The following is a 16,562-nucleotide window of genomic DNA, read 5'->3' as shown; positions in this document are numbered from 1 at the left end:
AGCATGAACATGACCCATACGGGTGTCAGGGCACTGTTCAAAATAGCAGACATGTTGAACAAGGAGAGGTAAAACAAATAGTAAATACTGTACATATAACAAACGGGTTAAGCGTATGCAAACGAGAAAAGGAACAACAAGAAACATAATAAATATAATATAACAAAATTGCCTAGTAGATTGGGAGTCCAGAGATTAATACACAAAATAATAGTCAATTTGAGTGACTTCAAGTCTACCGTTGAAAGTATTTATTCAGCAGCAACGGTTTTACTTCTTTTTTTTTTAAGGAGGTGGTCGAGGGGGTTAGATCTGGCTTGAGGTGGAAGTTTGTTCTAAATTCTTGGGGAAAGACTGGAAAATGAGGAGATACAAGTTCTCTTCTTTTTGAATTTCTGTGGTTTCAACAGTAGAGAGTTAGAACTTCGTAGGGAGTGACTCATATGAGATAGTTTGGGGGTTTTGCCAGATAGGCAGGAGTGTTACGACAAAGAGCTTTGTGTTTCAAGCAGGCTTTCTTCAACTGAATCCTAGCTTCGGGAGAGATCCATTTGAGTTGTATTAGATGTGGTGTGACGTGATCATGTTTTCTTGATCCAGTGATGAGTCTTGCAGCTGAGTTAAGTGTAGCCCTTAAGGGAGCCAGCCTAGCTTTGAGTAAACCAGCCAGGGTCATACTCCTGTAATCTAAACGGGAGATAACGGGATTGGACTGCTAACAGGAAGTCTCCCGGAGGCAGAAATTGTTGGATTTTTCCTTAGTGTGTTCAGTTGGTGATTGGCTCCTCTGGAGGTTGCACTGATGTGATCTTGCATACTCGCGTATTTATCCAGAGTAATGCTTAATGATCCAATGGAGTCAACACCATGTGGGGTGCAGTTGACCGCTCTTAGTTGTTTGAGCCGTTCTTCTGTGGGGGCAGAGTGGTTGTGGGGTGCGATCAGGAGAAATTCCATCTTGAGTGTGTTTAGCATAAAGTTATTGCGCGTTAACCATTGTTAGATTTTACAGTAGGGCAAGAGTTTTGATATCTTCGGGTGTGGAAGTTTTCAGGTACAGTTGAGTCTCATCTGCATACATGTGATAATGTATGTTTCAGTGATTCAGAATTTCGGTGAGAGGTTCCGTGAACAAGTTGAAAAGCTTGGGTGAGAGTGTGGATCCCGGAGGCTCTCCAATTGAGACTGGCTTAATATCTGAAAGGGCTCGATTGACTTGATTCTTTGCATTCTGTTATGAGGAATGAGGCAAATTAGCTTAAAATGGAACCTGATAACCCCATCCTTTTGTCTAGAAGGTCAATCATGTTTGACCAAATCAACTGCAGAGCAGAGATCAAGAAGTATAAGCAGGCGAGGTTTGCTCTGGTCGAGTAGTCTCCGGGCAGCATCTAAAATGTGAGTTAAAGCTGCTTCAGTGATGTGACCCTTTTTCATTGCTATTAGTCAAGGAGCTGAAACTGCTTGATGTGGTTGCAGTGTTGTATGCGTGTGCATTTCTCTAGTAGTGTTGCTAGAGTCATGATGTTGGTAATTGGAGGGAAAGTATTGAGGTCTGACAAGTCAGCATTTAGTTTTTTTGGGATGGGGGTGACCTGTCCCATCTTTAGGCAGCCAGAAAACATGCCTTCCAAGAGAGATGCAAAGACAATGTTAGTCCAGAGCAGGAGTATGGAAGATTTAAGCTCTTTGAATAATTTGGCAGGCATAGGATCATTGAACTGGTTTGAGAATTTTATTGATGTTATTGTTTTGAGTAGCTCAGCATCATCTGGTAGTTTAAAGGTATCCCAAGTAGCATTATTTGTTGTCATACTATCAGTAGAGCCAGTATGAGGGAGACTCTACATGGGAAGCTACGGCTAGAGACTGGGCTGGGCCCGACTGAGTACATGTGGAGGCGAGTTGCAGTTCTGATTCAGACTTCCTAGTCTCTTCAATGAAATGTGCTGAGAACTCATCACAACATGGGAGTGACTCACTGATTGCAGAGTGGTGGTTAGTTGAGGAGGTAGCTTCTTTTTTTTTATGATTTCAAATCATTTTTAGGTGCGTTTTTGGCCTTGTCCAGATGTGACCCAAAGTGTTCAGTTTTGGCGCTACTGATATGTTTGTTACACAAGCTTCTTGTTGTTCCCAACTACTTAAGGTGTGTTATGTAAGGAGAGTTTCTCCATGATTTCTCAGTAGGCCTTAATTTGCGCTTTTTCTCGTTAACCCCTTGGCTGCCAGGCCTTTTCCCCCTCAGGTGCCAGTCCTTTTTTTGGCTATGTGGGGCAGTTTGCGCTTAGGCCCTCTTAACTTTTTGTCCACATAAGCTACCCACGCCAAATGTTCATCCTTTTTTCCAACACCCTAGGCATTCTTGAGGTACCCAGAGTTTGTGGGCTCCACTGAAGGAGATCAAGAAATTAGCCAAAATACAGCGAAAATTTTGTTTAAAAAAACAAATGGTAAAAAAGGGCAGCAGATGAAGGCTTGTGATTTTTACTCTGAAAATGACATCAACAAAGGGTTTGCGGTGCTAAAATCACCATCTTCCCAGCTTTCAGGGACAGGCAGCCTTGAATCAGAAAACCACATTTTCAACACAATGTTGGCATTTTACCAGGACATACCCCATTTTTACTATTTTTGGTGCTTTTAGCCACCTTCCAGTTCTTGACAGAAATGGGTGTGAAACCAATGCTGGATTCCGGAAAGCTAAACATTTCTGAAAAGTAGACAACATTCTGAATTCAGCAAGGGGTCATTTATGTAGATCCTACAAGGTTTTCCTACAGAAAATAACACCTGAAATAAAAAATATTGAAATTGAGGTGAAATAAAAAGCAGTTTTTCTCCACGTTTTACTCTGTAACTTTTTCCTGCGAGGTCAGATTTTCAACAGTCATATACTGTTACGTCTGCTGGACTCTTCTGGTTGCAGGGATATATTGGGCTTGTAGGTTCATCAAGAACCCTAGGTTCCCAGAGCCAATAAAGGAGCTGTACCTTGCAATGGGTTTTCCTTGTATACCTGGTATACAGCAATTCATTTGGTGAAAAATAGGTATCAAAGAAACCTTTGTATTTCCAAAATGGCCGCAAGATAAGATGTTGAGAAGCAGTGGTTATTTGCACACCTCTGAATTCTGGGGTCCCCATACTAGCATGTGAATTACAGGGCATTTCTCAAATAGTTGTCTTTTTTACACACTGTCTTGCATTTGGAAGGACAAAATGTAGAGAAATACAAGGGGCAATAACACTTGTTTTGCTCTTCTGTCTTCCCCCAAGCATCCCGATAAAAATGGTACCTCACTTGTGTGGGTAGACCTAGTTCCCGCAACAGAAAATGCCCCAAAACACAACATGGACACATCACTTTTTCCCAAAGAAAACTGGACATATCAAAATTATCAAGTACAAAACTACCTGTTTTGCGGTGGGGTCACCTGCGTTTTTGGACCTGGGCTCAGCAGCCATATAAGGAAACCTACCAGACCCAAACATTTCTGAGAACTAGACACCAGAGGAAGTCCAGGGAGGTGTGACTTGCATGGATCCCCCAGTTTTTTTCTTACCCAGAATCCTCAGCAAACCTCAAATTTAGCTAAAAGAAATAACTTTTTTCCCACATTTCTGTGTGGGATCACCGCACCAGGACAAATTTCTTACCACCCAACATTTCCCTCTGTCTCCCGTTAAAAATGATACCTCACTTGCGTAGGTGGGCCAAGTGCCTGTGACAGGGAAGAGCCAAAAACATGTTGAAAATTAGGGGGAACCAAAGTGGTCCCAAAAGGGCAGTTTGAAAAAAAACATTTCTAGGCTGACAAGTGGGGCAGAATTTTTATCGGTATAGATGTGACAATGCTGGAATTTTGTGGATTCCTGGAGATTCCAGAAGGTTCCATCACAAAAATCTGGGGAAAATGTGTGATTTCTGCAAAGTTGGAGGTTTGCAGGGCATTGCAGATAAGAAAATGGTGTGGGCGCATCTGAAGTACACCACCCTGGACTCACCCAGATGTTTCGTTTTTAGATGTGTCTAGGTCTTGTGGATTTTTCTACATGGCAGTGTCCCAAAGTCCAAAAAGTGAGCCCACACCATTCAAGTGGGACGATTTTGAAAGTTAAGCAAGATCTTGTGGTTCAGATGTGAAACCAAAACCCAAAATAATCAAATGTCCTCTTACTTGCTGTGGGATAATATGTTTTAGTTTATGGGGGAGAGCTGAATGACGTTTACCCACTTCAGTTGGGGTGGGAGCATAACCATGCCCATACTGGTTGGTAGCCACCACCCCACTATTTTTTTTAATTCCCTGGCATCTAGAAGGCTTTCTTCCCCCCTGGGGAGTGGATCGGGGGGTAATTGCCCCATCTGCCCACCAGTGGGCAGAACAAATTTGGCCCCATTTATATGTGGTGGGGGTATGGCTATAAAAACAAAATATTCCCTGGTGTCTGGTGGGCTCTCTGCCCCCGCTTGGGGGCAGATGGGCCTTCCAAAAATAGGCCGATCTGCTCCCAAAGGGGCAGATATAGCCAGCAGTAATGTGCCCCCATGGGGAGCGAACCTTGCCCAAGGGGCTGTCCCCCCCATACAAAACACACACATACACACCAATCCCTGGTGCCTAAGTGGTTTCTGCCCCTTCCCCAGGGGCAGATCGGCCTAATAGAAATAGGCCGATCTGCCCCCAAGGGGCGCAGAAGTGGCCTAAAATAAATTTGAGGGTGGAAGGGGAAGCAATTCCTTTTGATGCCAAGGTATTCAAAGGAGGACATTGGAGCAGTTTGTGCATGTCTCAGGGTGATCATGGAGTGATAGATGCATGCTATGCCGTCTCCAATGTTTTCAGGTCTATCCAATCTGATGAGGTCATAGTTGGGAGGAACTTTAATGTGAAGAATAAGTTAGGAGGAGTTGTTGAGCCACGTTTCAGTTAAGATCAGGAGGTCAAGTATTTGCACCAGTATTAGATTGGCAATGTCAGCCGCGTGTCTCACTGCTTGCCTGCAGTTAAGACGCATAGATTTGATATGCGTTTTGGTTCCTATTGCCTCTTGGTGTGATTATGGGGACAAGTAGTAAATAATCTTTGTTCATAGTTCTAAGGTTGAGACTGGGTTCTCTAAATGGGTTGGAGGGAATAGATTGAATATTGGTCGGTGAGAGTGATGGGTCAACATGAGTGGATTTGTGTGATAGAAGGAGTGAGTGGATGTCAGCATCAGGTAGATGGTCAGTAACCCTCTGGGTTCTGGAATAGGGATGGAGATTGTGGCGGACTCTCCAATGCAAAATCTGTGGGTTTTTGTTGCTGAAACCCAATTCCAGCGCATTATTGTTTGTACGCTATATAGTTTTTCAGTGAAACTGCATGTCAGTGGGGAAGTTTGTGGCCATTTCAATAGGAAATGAGCTCTATGTAAATTACAGTCCACTACCATATCACGTTTAAGTAATATATTTCTTAAAATTGAGAGTTTCCAAAGATAAGCTGAGAAACATTCTTGCTGCCGCCCTGATGCCAATGCGGTTAGTGAACTAAGAGGCAAGTCGGGGTCTTGAGAGCCCTATACATGGGCTAGATTTTTATTATACATGGAGCAAATGTTTTGTCTTTTAAATCAAACAAAATAGTTTTTATACTGCAGACATGGTGAACTCACATATTTGAAGGTGCTTTCATATGTGATGATGAAGAAAACTGAAACTCTGTGAAATAATATATTTGCCTAGGATTGCACAAGTGTATTACATCTAGGTCTTGTAGAAAATTAGGTCACTAGACCTTCAAGTCTGGTAACCTTTTTATAATTTTTCGAGGCTTCCTGTAGGATACTCCAAGTTAGGTTTTTGGATGGTGCGGTTACACTCTCAAAGGTCTTCGGTGGTAGAGCATAACCAGGATGATTCCTCTTGGAAGCACTGATTGTTGATCTGCCCTCCTGTGCATTGTGCCCGTAGATCAGGACACTTTGTTATGGCTGCCAGCTGGTCGGAGGTGTCCTGGTGCAGACATCTGGGAGGAGGCACGAATATGGCAGAAGTCTCCTGGCCGTGGCCTCTCAGCTGAGCCACTGCCGCACCGTGCTCCGTCTCTTCGATGACCTGTCGATGTTCGCTTACTCCAAACAGTATGGCCTGGGAAAAATGGTAAGTGACATCGACCTATTTATATCACTCTGTATTTTTTATTGTTTTTAAATCCACCTGTTTATCGTAGTACTTCAAGGTGTCTCTCTTAGATTTTGTTCATCCCTGTCTGATTTCAGTCACTCAACCAAGCCACTCGGATACACGACCACTGCATTGTGGAAAAGCACACATACAGGCCACTACACCCAAACAACAACTACTTACCCTGAATAATTGGATTATTTTCCTGCTTGGGAGTGGGTTTGTCTGGTTTTTGCCTGCAGGTGTCCAGAGCCGTGCTTTCACTCTCCTGCCACGGTGCTCCACAACACTTGGTGGACTGGCCTCACATGTGCGCCCCTTGTTGGAGCCAGAGTCTTTCGCATACATCACTGCTTCCCTTTTACCTACAATGGGAACATTGCTTTCTGCAGACGAGGGGCAGGGCTAGCAACAGCTTGGCATCCCCCAGAAACAAGAGCTCTGGTTTCCTCCCATTATCCCCACAAAAGCAGCCAACCCATCGGTTGAACATTCACCACCCTCACCCCTCGAAACAACATCAGCACCTCTCTGTCCACCTCAATACTTCTTGAACTTCACAGGTACTATCCTCATCGGCAAGTCCGCCTACAAGCCTATCATCAACACAGAGAACCTTATCGGGCAACGTTCCACGATTTCCTATCTTAAATGGTAAAACATCAGTGGCCTTTCTGAAGTTCCACCAGATAAGTGCAGTATCCTCCGACAAAATAAGTAGATGCGAATGAGGGGATTTCTCTTAATGTAAAGAACTACATAGCCCCTTCCATGAGCACTGTGTGTACCTATTTGTAATATGGTTTGTAGTTTATGGTACTCTGCCATCAAAATGAATGGAGGGATTCGTCCTTGTCCATTTACTTTCAAGGATATCCACCAGCATTTGTTGGGCGTTTGTAAGTGGCCTCCTGGACTCTTGAAGTTCTGAATATTGAGCAGACCACCCTGCAAATTGATAAGCTCAATGGATTTTTGAACAATAGGGACAAACTTGTCGTAAATCAAGTATTAAAGATGTAAACCATGGGAGAGGTCACAACCATAATTTCCAGTGCTCCCAGGTACCCTGGCCCCCTTGTCTCAGTCCACCGGCCCTCATTGAGTTTGACTGTATCCTCATGAACTTCAGCATCCAGAGGCTACTTGCCATGGTGTGTGGTGAGCACCTATGGTGTTATCACCTTATAGTAGCTCCAGGTATCCCCTCTCAGTGAAGTGTAGGCAGTGTCTAGAAGCCAGGCTCTCTAGAGGTATCTGTGGATGAGCAGCCAAGACTTATCTAGGAGTCATGCAAAGCTCATGCAATACCACTGTAGTCATACAGCACTCACACACATCAAAGAACCCCACAGTGTTACAAAAATAATGGTACTTTATTATGGTAACACAAATACTAAAATGCTGAATAGGAAATACCCCAACTGGAGGTAATTAAACACACCATTATATGTACATTAGAAGTCAGGAATCAGCATAAAAGGCAATAGAAAACAGTGAAGGCAATAGTAGGTACTGAAGGCCCTAGGGGGAGACCAAACCATATACTAAGAAAGTGGAATGCAAAGGTCAGGCCCCCACCCAAAGAAGTGGAATCGGCAGAGGGGAGCTGCAGGAACAAGGAACCCCAAAAGGTAAGTACCAGAGGACCCCCCAGCAACCAGGAGAGAAGAGGTAAGTACCCGGTTTTCCCCAATCCCACCAAAAGGACTTCTGAAGAGGATTTTGCAAGATCCAGAAAAGACTAGGTGGATCCTGGTAGAGGAAGACCTGGAAGAGAAGAGGACCAAGTCCAGTTCACATTGGAGCTTCTGGTCGTGACAGGAGCCGCTACCCACCCGTCTGTGGATTCAGGACCAGGTCGATGGTGGACAAAGACAGTCGGCAGTGCAGCACTGGAGCAGCTGAAGAGTTCCTGAAGTGATACAGTCGTCGTCTCACGCCAGGAGAAGGATTGTAGTCGGTCAGTGGTGTGGAAAAAACGCCAACAAGCCTTGGCAAAAGCAAATGTTGTGGAAGAAGAAATGCAGAGCTACAGGAGACCAGCAAGGTCCAGGGGGACTCAGCCCACGGAGTGGAGTCCCGACTGACCCTCATCAGCTGGGAGAGTCACAGGAAGAGGAGGGACGCACGGGCGGCAGGCACAGGAGTCGCAGTGAGGCCCATGAAGCACATCTACAAAGGAGTTCTGCGTCGCTGGAGCAGCACGCACAGGGCTGTGCGTCGCAGGGAAGAGTGCTGGGGGCTGGGGCTACACGGAGCCTGAAGACCCCTTGGAGGAGATGCCAACAAGCCTTGGTAGCTGCAAGAGATGTGGTGCACAGGGGTAATGTCCTACGTGGAGAAGCAAGGGCTAACCGTCTCCCAAGTTGGACAGCTGGTAGAGAGGACCAAACGGACCAGTCCAGACCACCATCTGTGATGCAGAATCCACGCAGCTCTGGAGGAGAGGAGATCCACGCAGCCGGTCGTCGTTGCAGTTGGTGCCTGCAGATGCATGAGAGAGTGACTCCTTCACTCCAAGGGAGATTCCTTCTTTCTTCTTGTGCAGACTGAAGACTGATCGCTCTCAGATAATGCATAGCCAGGGAAATGTTGCAGTCAGTTCCTGGAGGGTCCAGTTGCAGTTCCAGTGGCCAGAAGTTGAAGTAAGCATGGCAAAGGACTCCTGCTGGAATCTAGCACGTGAAATGTGAGGATCCTAAATAGCCCAGGAAGGGGGATTGGTCAGCTAGCAGGGTGGCCACCTATCAGGAGGGGGCTGTAACGTCACCTGCCTGACCTGGCCACTCAGATGCTCCCAGGAGCCTCTGCCCACCTTGGATTCAAGATGGCAGAATCAAGTGGCCACCTGGAGGAGCTCTGGGCACCATCCCTGGGGTGGTGGTGGACAGGGGAATGGATACTCCCCTTTCCATTGTCCAGTTTCACGCCAGAGCAGGGACCGGCATCCCTGGACCTGTGCAAACTGGTTTATGCAAGGAGGGCACCAAATGTGTCCTTCAAAGCATGCCAGTGGCCATGTAATACCTATTTCCAAAGGAAATCCTTTGTTCTGCCTTCCTGAGCTTGAGCTGGTCAAGCAGCAGGAGGGCAGAAATCTGCCTGTAGGATGACAGAAGCAGGGGCTGCCCAGAAAAACCCTGCAAACTGGTAGGAGCAAAGCTACAGGTCCTCTAAGGAGCCCCCAGAGTGCATGGAATCATGCAACCAATACTGGCAGCAGTATTGGGGTATGGTTCAGACACGTTTGATACCAAACATGTCCAGGTCCAGAGTTACCATTGTTTAGCTGGACACAGTTAGTGACTTGTGTCCACTACACGGGTAAAATGGCTTCCCTGCCCTCACGAAGTCCAGGAATATGGAGCTGGAGTTTGTAGGGGCACCTCTGCTCATGCAGGAGTGCCCTCACACACAGGTACTTGCACCCTGCCCTCTTGGCTAGGATTGCCTGCCATAGGGGTGACTTGCAGTGACCTGTAGTGAAAGGGTGCATGCACCTTTTCACACAGGCTGCAATGGCAGGCCTGCAGACACTTTTTTCATGGGCTCCCATGGGTGGCATAATACATGCTGCAGCCCACAGGGAACCCCTAGTTCCCTTTGCCCTGGGTACATAGGTCCCATATAGTAGGGACTTATACGGGGGCACAAGTATGCCAATTGTGGGGTGTACAAAGTCCGGAGAACCAAGTTGAGGGGGAGAGAGCCCAGTCACTGTGGTCCTGGTTAGCATGATCCCAGTCAACAGAGTCAAAACACTGACAGCAGGCAAAAAGTGGGTGTAACCATCCCAGAAAGAATGTACTTTCCTACAAACGAAGAACAATAAGGCTAACCTTGTCCAGATGAGTATTCATTGTCTAAGTGGAAATATCTGGAGAGTCCATCTGCATTGGAGTGGTTACTCCCAGGTCTATGTTGCACTGTGTAGTCCATTCCCTGTAGGGATATGGACCACCTCAGCAGTTTGGGATTTTCACCTTTCATTTGTTTTAACCATAAAAGGGGCATGTGGTCTGTTTGAATAAGGAAGTGAGTGCCAAACAAGCATAGCATCAGCTTCTTCAAAGCCCAAACCACAGCAAAGGCCTCCCTTTCTATGGCTGACCAACGCTTTTCCTTGGGGTCAACCTTCTGCTTTTAAAAGCTACAGGGTGATCCTGGCCTCCTGTATTCAGTTGTGACAGTACTGTCCCAATCCCTACCTCGGAAGCACCTGTCTGGACTATGAACTGCTTGGAGTAGTCAGGGCTTCTTAAAATAGGAGCAGAGCACATGGCTTGTTTAAGTTCCTCAAAGGCCTTTTGACAGCTAGCTGCCCACAAAACTTTCTTGGGCATCTTTTTGGAGGTGAGGTCATTAAGAGGGGCTAAAACGGAGCCATAGTTCTTAATGAACCTCCTGTAGTACCCAGATAGGCCCAAAAGGCTTTATCCTGGGTCTGGGTAGTAGGGGTAGTTCAATCCAAAATAGTTTGGATTTTCCCCTGTAGCGACTGAATCTGGCCTTCACCTACCAGGTGACCCAGATATACCACTTTCCTCTGCTCTGTCTGGCACTTAGAGGCTTTGCTATTGAAGCCTGCTTTTTGAATGCCCTCCAAAACATTCCACAAGTAGCCAGGTGATCCTCCCAGGTGGAGCTAAAGACAGCTATATCATCAAGATAAGTTGCTCTGTAGTCTTCCAACCCTTGGAAACTGTATTCACCAACCTTTGGAATGTGGCAGGTGCATTTTACAAACCAGAGGGTATCACAGTGAAGTGATAGTGCCCACCAATGGTAGAAAATGCTGTTTTAGGTTTAGCATCCTCTGATAACTTGATATGCCAATAGCCAGCAGTCCGATCAAAGGTGCTTAGCTACTTGACAGATGCCAGTGTATCTATAGGATAGGATGGGATAGGATGAGCATATGTTTTAGTATTGTTGAGACCTCTGTAGTCTACACAAAACCTAATTTCCCTTCTTTTGCCATTCTGGGAGTGGGGTTTTGGAACAAGCACTACAGGGCTAGGCCAAGGGCTGTCTGAGGGCTCTATGTCTCCTAGGTCTAGCATCTTCTGAACTTCAGACTTGATGCAGTCTCTGACATGATCAGGTTGCCTGTAAATTCTGCTTTTAATAGGCAAGCTGTCCCCTGTGTCAATGGTGTGTTCACACCATGTGGTTTGATCAGATGTCAGGGAGAGCAGTTCTGGAAACTGTCCTAGGAGGTTTCTGCAGTCCTCTTTTTGGGACTTAGAGAGGCAGTCAGCAAGGACTACCCCATCAACTGAGCCATCAGCTCCATTGTGGGAGAAGAAGTCAGGGAGAGGGTCACTCTCTTCTTCCTGTTCCTCATCAGTTACCATGAGCAGAGTCATATCAGACCTGTCATAGTAGGGTTTAAGGCGATTTACATGAAGCACCCTGAGGGGGCTTCTGGGAGTGCCTAGGTCTGCCAAGTAGGTAACCTCACCCTTTTTCTCCACAATGGTGTGGGGATCACTCCACTTGTCCTGGTGTGCCCTGGGAGCCACAGGCTCCGAGACCCACACGTTCTGTCCCGACTGATACACATTTAGTACAGCCTTCTGGTCATGCCATTGTTTCTGCAACTCCTGGCTGGCCTTAAGGTTTTTAGTGACCCTCCTCATGTACTCAGCCATCCTTGATCTGGGGCCAAGTGCAAAATCCACAATGTCTTGCTTGAGAGGTTGTGCCCAGCCTTCTCTAACAAGAGCAAGAGAACCCCTAACAGTGTGCCCAAACAGAAGTTCAAATGGGCTGTAGCCCACACCCTTCTGTGGGACCTCCCTAAAGGTGAAGAGGAGGCATGGTAACGGGACATTCCACCCCCTTCTGAGTTTTTCAGAGAGTCCCATTATGGTACCCTTGAGAGTTTTATTAAACCTCTCAACTTAGCCATTTGTTTGGGGGTGGTGAACTTGTAAGTCACACCACATTCCTTCCACATGGCTTTCAGGTAAGCAGACATGAAGTTTGCACCCCTGTCTGATACAACCTCTTTAGGAAAGCCCACCTGTGAGAAGATGCCAAGGAGGGAGTTTGCCACTGCTGGAACTGTAGTGGTCCTAAGAGGAATGGCCTCTGGGTACCTGGTGGCATGGTCTACTACCACCAGTATGAATCTGTTCCCAGAGGCTATTGGAGGATCCAGGGGGCCAACAATATCCACCCCAACCCTCTCAAGGGGTACTCCAACCACTGGAAGTGTCATTAAGGGAGCCTTTGGAGTGCCACCTGTCTTGCCACTGGCTTGACAGGTGACACTGGAGCAACAAAACTCCTTTGTGTCTTCAGACATGTGGGGCCAGGGAAAATGAGGGACAAGCCTGTCCCAAGTCTTGCTTTGCCCCCATGTGACCTGCCAGGGGAATATTATGTGCCAAGGTCAGCAGAAACTCCCTATACTTCAGAGGGACCACCAAACTCCTGTTGGCACCAGGCGTGGGATCACTTGGTTCTGAGTATAGGAGACTGTCTTCCCAGTACACTTTATGGGTGCCACTGATATCCCTGCCTATTGTGCTGCAGCTTGCTGCCTCAAGCTCGCCAGTGTGGGACAAGTATGTTGTTTCTTCCAGAATTCCTCCCTGGCGGCCCCTCCTGCACACAAGAGCTCAGCTGTGTCAGCTTGCAGCTCTTCTAGTGTAGGTTCCACCCAAAGAGTGGATTCTTCTCCCTCAAGAGTTGAATCCTCACTGGAGGTTGGAGCAGGGGGTACATTTTTACCCTTCCTACTCTTGGGTTTAGGAAGCTCTTGGGCCATTGTTCCAGACTCTAAGGATCCTTGCTCTTTTTGCTTCTTTGCTTGTGCTCTTGTGAGGGCAAAGATGTGCCCTGGGATGCCCTGCATTGCTGCATAGGCCTCCAGTTCCACTTCAGCCCAAGCAGAAGTCTCCAAGTCATTCTGGAGTAGACAATCTACAGGTCAGTCTGAGGTAACCACAACTTTCTTAGGACCGGTGCCCCCCCCCCTCACCTCCCCCCCACCAGCAAAAACCAGTAACTGCCTTAGGGTGACACAAAGTGTTACTATGAACATCAGTCACTTGGTATGTGCGACCAAGTAGGTGTTGCCGAGAGGACATCAGTTTCTCAGTCACCATAGTGACACTGGCATCTGTGTCCTCAGCCTCAACACCATTTATCAAGGGGTGCTGCCTGCACTTGCCCATTTTAAGGGGACAGGCAGCAAGGGTGGCAAAGTCAGTGCCCCCATCAGAGTCTAGCACTGCCTCAGTGGTCTCTCTAATCAGCCCAGAACCCACTACATTCCCTAAGGTGAGCCCAGCTGCACCCTTGGGCTGACTACTGCTAGTAGTCCCACCACTACTGCTAGTAGTCCCACCACTACTGCTGGTAGTCCCACCACTACTGCTATTGCCAGGGGCACTATAAGTAGAACTGAGGCTGGTAGTGGTGGAGGGCTTGGTGCCTTTCTTAGGCTGTTTCCTGACCTACGGCCTTTGTTTTACAAACATAGCTCCAAGGCTTTTTAAAGTTAGAAGAAGATGTTTTGTTCCCGCCGCCAGAGGAATTTTGTGGGCCTGATGAAGACTCTCTTGATTTCTCGTTGTCCCCACCCTTATCTTGATGCTTACCTGCTTCCTTCTTTTTGTCGTCACCCCCTATGTGAGTCTTCCTACTCAGCCTGGTGCGGACCCACTTTCCTGACTTCTTTCCCAGTTCTTGGGAGAGGTTAGATCAGAGTCCACCAGGTTCTGATGCAGCTGATCATATGCACAGTTATTTAAAACGTGCTCTCTTAGGATTAGGTCCCTGGTAGTCACTAACTTTGCTCCATTGCAACCAGACTTCCAGGGCTTTTACAGAGTAGTCCACAAAGTCTACCCAATCTTGGGAGGACTCTTTCCTGGTCTCTCTGAATGTGATCCTATACTGTTCAGTAGTCAGACCAACCCCATCTAATAGTGCTGTATTCAAAACTGTGTAGTTGTCTGCATTTTCTTCTCTGACAGTACGGAACCTGTCCCTACCCTTATCAGAGAAGGAGAGCCACAAAATTGCTGCCCACTGCCTTTAGGGGACACTTTGTACTTTACATGCCCTCTCCAAAGCAGTGAACCACTTGTATATGTTATCACCCACCTTGTAAAGTGGGATTACCTTGTTTAAGTTTCAAGAGTCAAAAGAGTCCTCCCTGACCCTGGTGTCCCTGAAACTGAAACTGCTGCAACCACAGGGTGCTAATCCCATACCCTGCCTCTTTCTCTCCACTGCCAAGGTCTCCCTGCTGCTGCAGCCTCAGCTTGGCCTCCTCCAGCCTCAGTTGCCTGAGTTCCCTATCTAGGGAATCCTATCCTGAAGTGGAGCAGTGGGTCCTCTCGGATACTGAGGAGACATGAGAATGGGCAGAGTAGGATCTCTTTCTCCTATGGGGAACCCTCTCTACCAGCCCTCTAGGGACAAAAGTGGGTCTACTTGTATGATCTCCCTTCCTACTACCTGGAGTGCTTCTAACAGGGCTGTGATGCTCCTCAGGTTCTCGCTGATCCTCCCTGGGTACTTCCTGGTCCTCATCAGTGTCTGAATCTACTCTCTCTAGTACTGGGGGGTCAGATTCTGCTTCTCCCGTCCCCTCCTGATTGCCAGCATGTTCCTGGTCAGCCTGGAGAAGCAGGCCTAGAAGCAGACTCTTACTTGGATTTCTCCCTGTCTTCAGTTTTCTCTCAGAACACATCTCCCTCAACTCTTGGAAAGTTAGACCCCCATATTGGGAGCCCAGGGCCTCAGAGGTGTGCTGTATTGAGGACATGATGTCTAGCTAGAGTGTTGTAGGTGACCCTAACTACTGTAACTACTAGGCTCCCAAAGAAGTTTGGAGCAAGGGCTATGCTGGACCCCTAGCTCACCCAAACTTAGGAGACTAAATCCCTGACATTAAGTGCAGTTTGTACCCATTAGTGAGCTAATGGTCTTTCCTGTAGAAAGTACCTAGTGACAGAGTGGTAAGGCAATTGGAAGTGCTTATCCCACCGCTGCACCACCAACGTAGGAAGCTGGCCTTGTGTGTGGTGAGTAACTATGGTCTTACCACCTTTTATCAGGTCCCGGTATCCCCTATTGGTGAGGTGTAGACAATGTCTAGGAAGCCAGGGCTTTCTATAGGTAGTTGTAGGTGAGCAGCCAAGACTTATCTAGGAGACATGCAAAGCTTATGCAATACCACTGTAGTCACACAGCACTTACACACATGAAAGAAGATACTCAGTGTTACAACAATAAAGGTACTTTATTATGGTAACACATTAGAATACTGAATAGGCAATACCCCAACTGGAGGTAAGTAAACACACTTAGGGCCTCATTCTGACCCTGGCGGACGGCGGAGGCCGTCCGCCAGGGTACCGCCGCTGAATGACCGCACCGCGGTCAAAAGACCGCGGCGGCCATTCAGACATTTCCTCTGGGCCGGCAGGCGCTCTCCAAAAGAGCGCCCGCCGGCCCAGAGGAAATGCCCCTGCAACGAGGACGCCGGCTCAGAATTGAGCCGGCGTAGTTGCAGGGGTGCGACGGGTGCAGTTGCACCCGTCGCGTATTTCAGTGTCTGCTTAGCAGACACTGAAATACTTTTCGGGGCCCTCTTACGGGGGCCCCTGCCGTGCCCATGCCATTGGCATGGGCACGGCAGGGGCCCCCAGGGGCCCCGCGGCACCCCCTACCGCCATCCTGTTAACAGGATGGCGGTAGGGGGTGTCAGAATCCCCCATGGCGGCGCAGCAAGCTGCGCCGCCATGGGGGATTCTAAGGGCAGCGGTAAACTGGCGGGAGACCGCCGGTTTGCCTCTTCTGACCGCGGCCGAACCGCCGCGGTCAGAATGCCCTGCGGGGCACCGCCGGCCTGTCGGCAGTGCTCCCACCGACCCTGGCCCCGGCGGTCTAAGACCGCCGGGGTCAGAATGACCCCCTTAATATGTACATTAGAAGTCAGGAATCAGCATAAAGGGCAATAGAAACCAGTGAAAGCAGTAGTAAGCACTGAAGGCCTTGGGTGACCAAACCATATACTAAGAAAGTGGAATGCGAAGGTCGGGCCCCAACCAAGGAAGTGGAATCGGTAGAGGGGAGCTGGAGGAAGTAGGAAACCCACAAGATAAGTATCAGAGTGCCCCCCAGCGACCAGGAGAAAAGAGGTAACTAGTTCTCCCCAAACCCACCAGAAGGATACAGACAAGACTCCAAGAAAACAGAGGTGGATCCTGGTAGAGGAAGACCTAAAAAAAGAACAGGACCAAGTCCAGCTCATGTTGGAGCTTCTGGTCGTGACAGTAGCCCCACTACCCACCATCTATGGATGCAGGACCAGGTCGACGGTGGAAGAAGACCGTCAGCAGTGCAGCACTGGAGCAGC

The 16,562-nt window shown here is 47.9% G+C and overlaps 1 protein-coding gene across 1 annotated transcript in view; it reads left to right on the top strand.

The window, feature by feature from the left end:
* The window catches only part of PEX11G (peroxisomal biogenesis factor 11 gamma), a 50,927-nt gene that overhangs the window by 16,490 nt on the left and 17,875 nt on the right, over nucleotides 1–16,562 (top strand). The window contains exon 2 of the mRNA XM_069216999.1: nucleotides 5,963–6,151. Within this exon, the coding sequence (XP_069073100.1) occupies nucleotides 5,963–6,151 (189 nt within the window). The remainder of the gene's footprint in view (nucleotides 1–5,962; nucleotides 6,152–16,562) is intronic.

The sequence above is a fragment of the Pleurodeles waltl genome, chromosome 12 (assembly GCF_031143425.1).
Source record: "Pleurodeles waltl isolate 20211129_DDA chromosome 12, aPleWal1.hap1.20221129, whole genome shotgun sequence".
Lineage (NCBI taxonomy): Eukaryota > Metazoa > Chordata > Amphibia > Caudata > Salamandridae > Pleurodeles > Pleurodeles waltl.
Note: the sequence above shows the minus strand (reverse complement) of the source record. Positions and strands in the feature narration are given on the sequence as shown.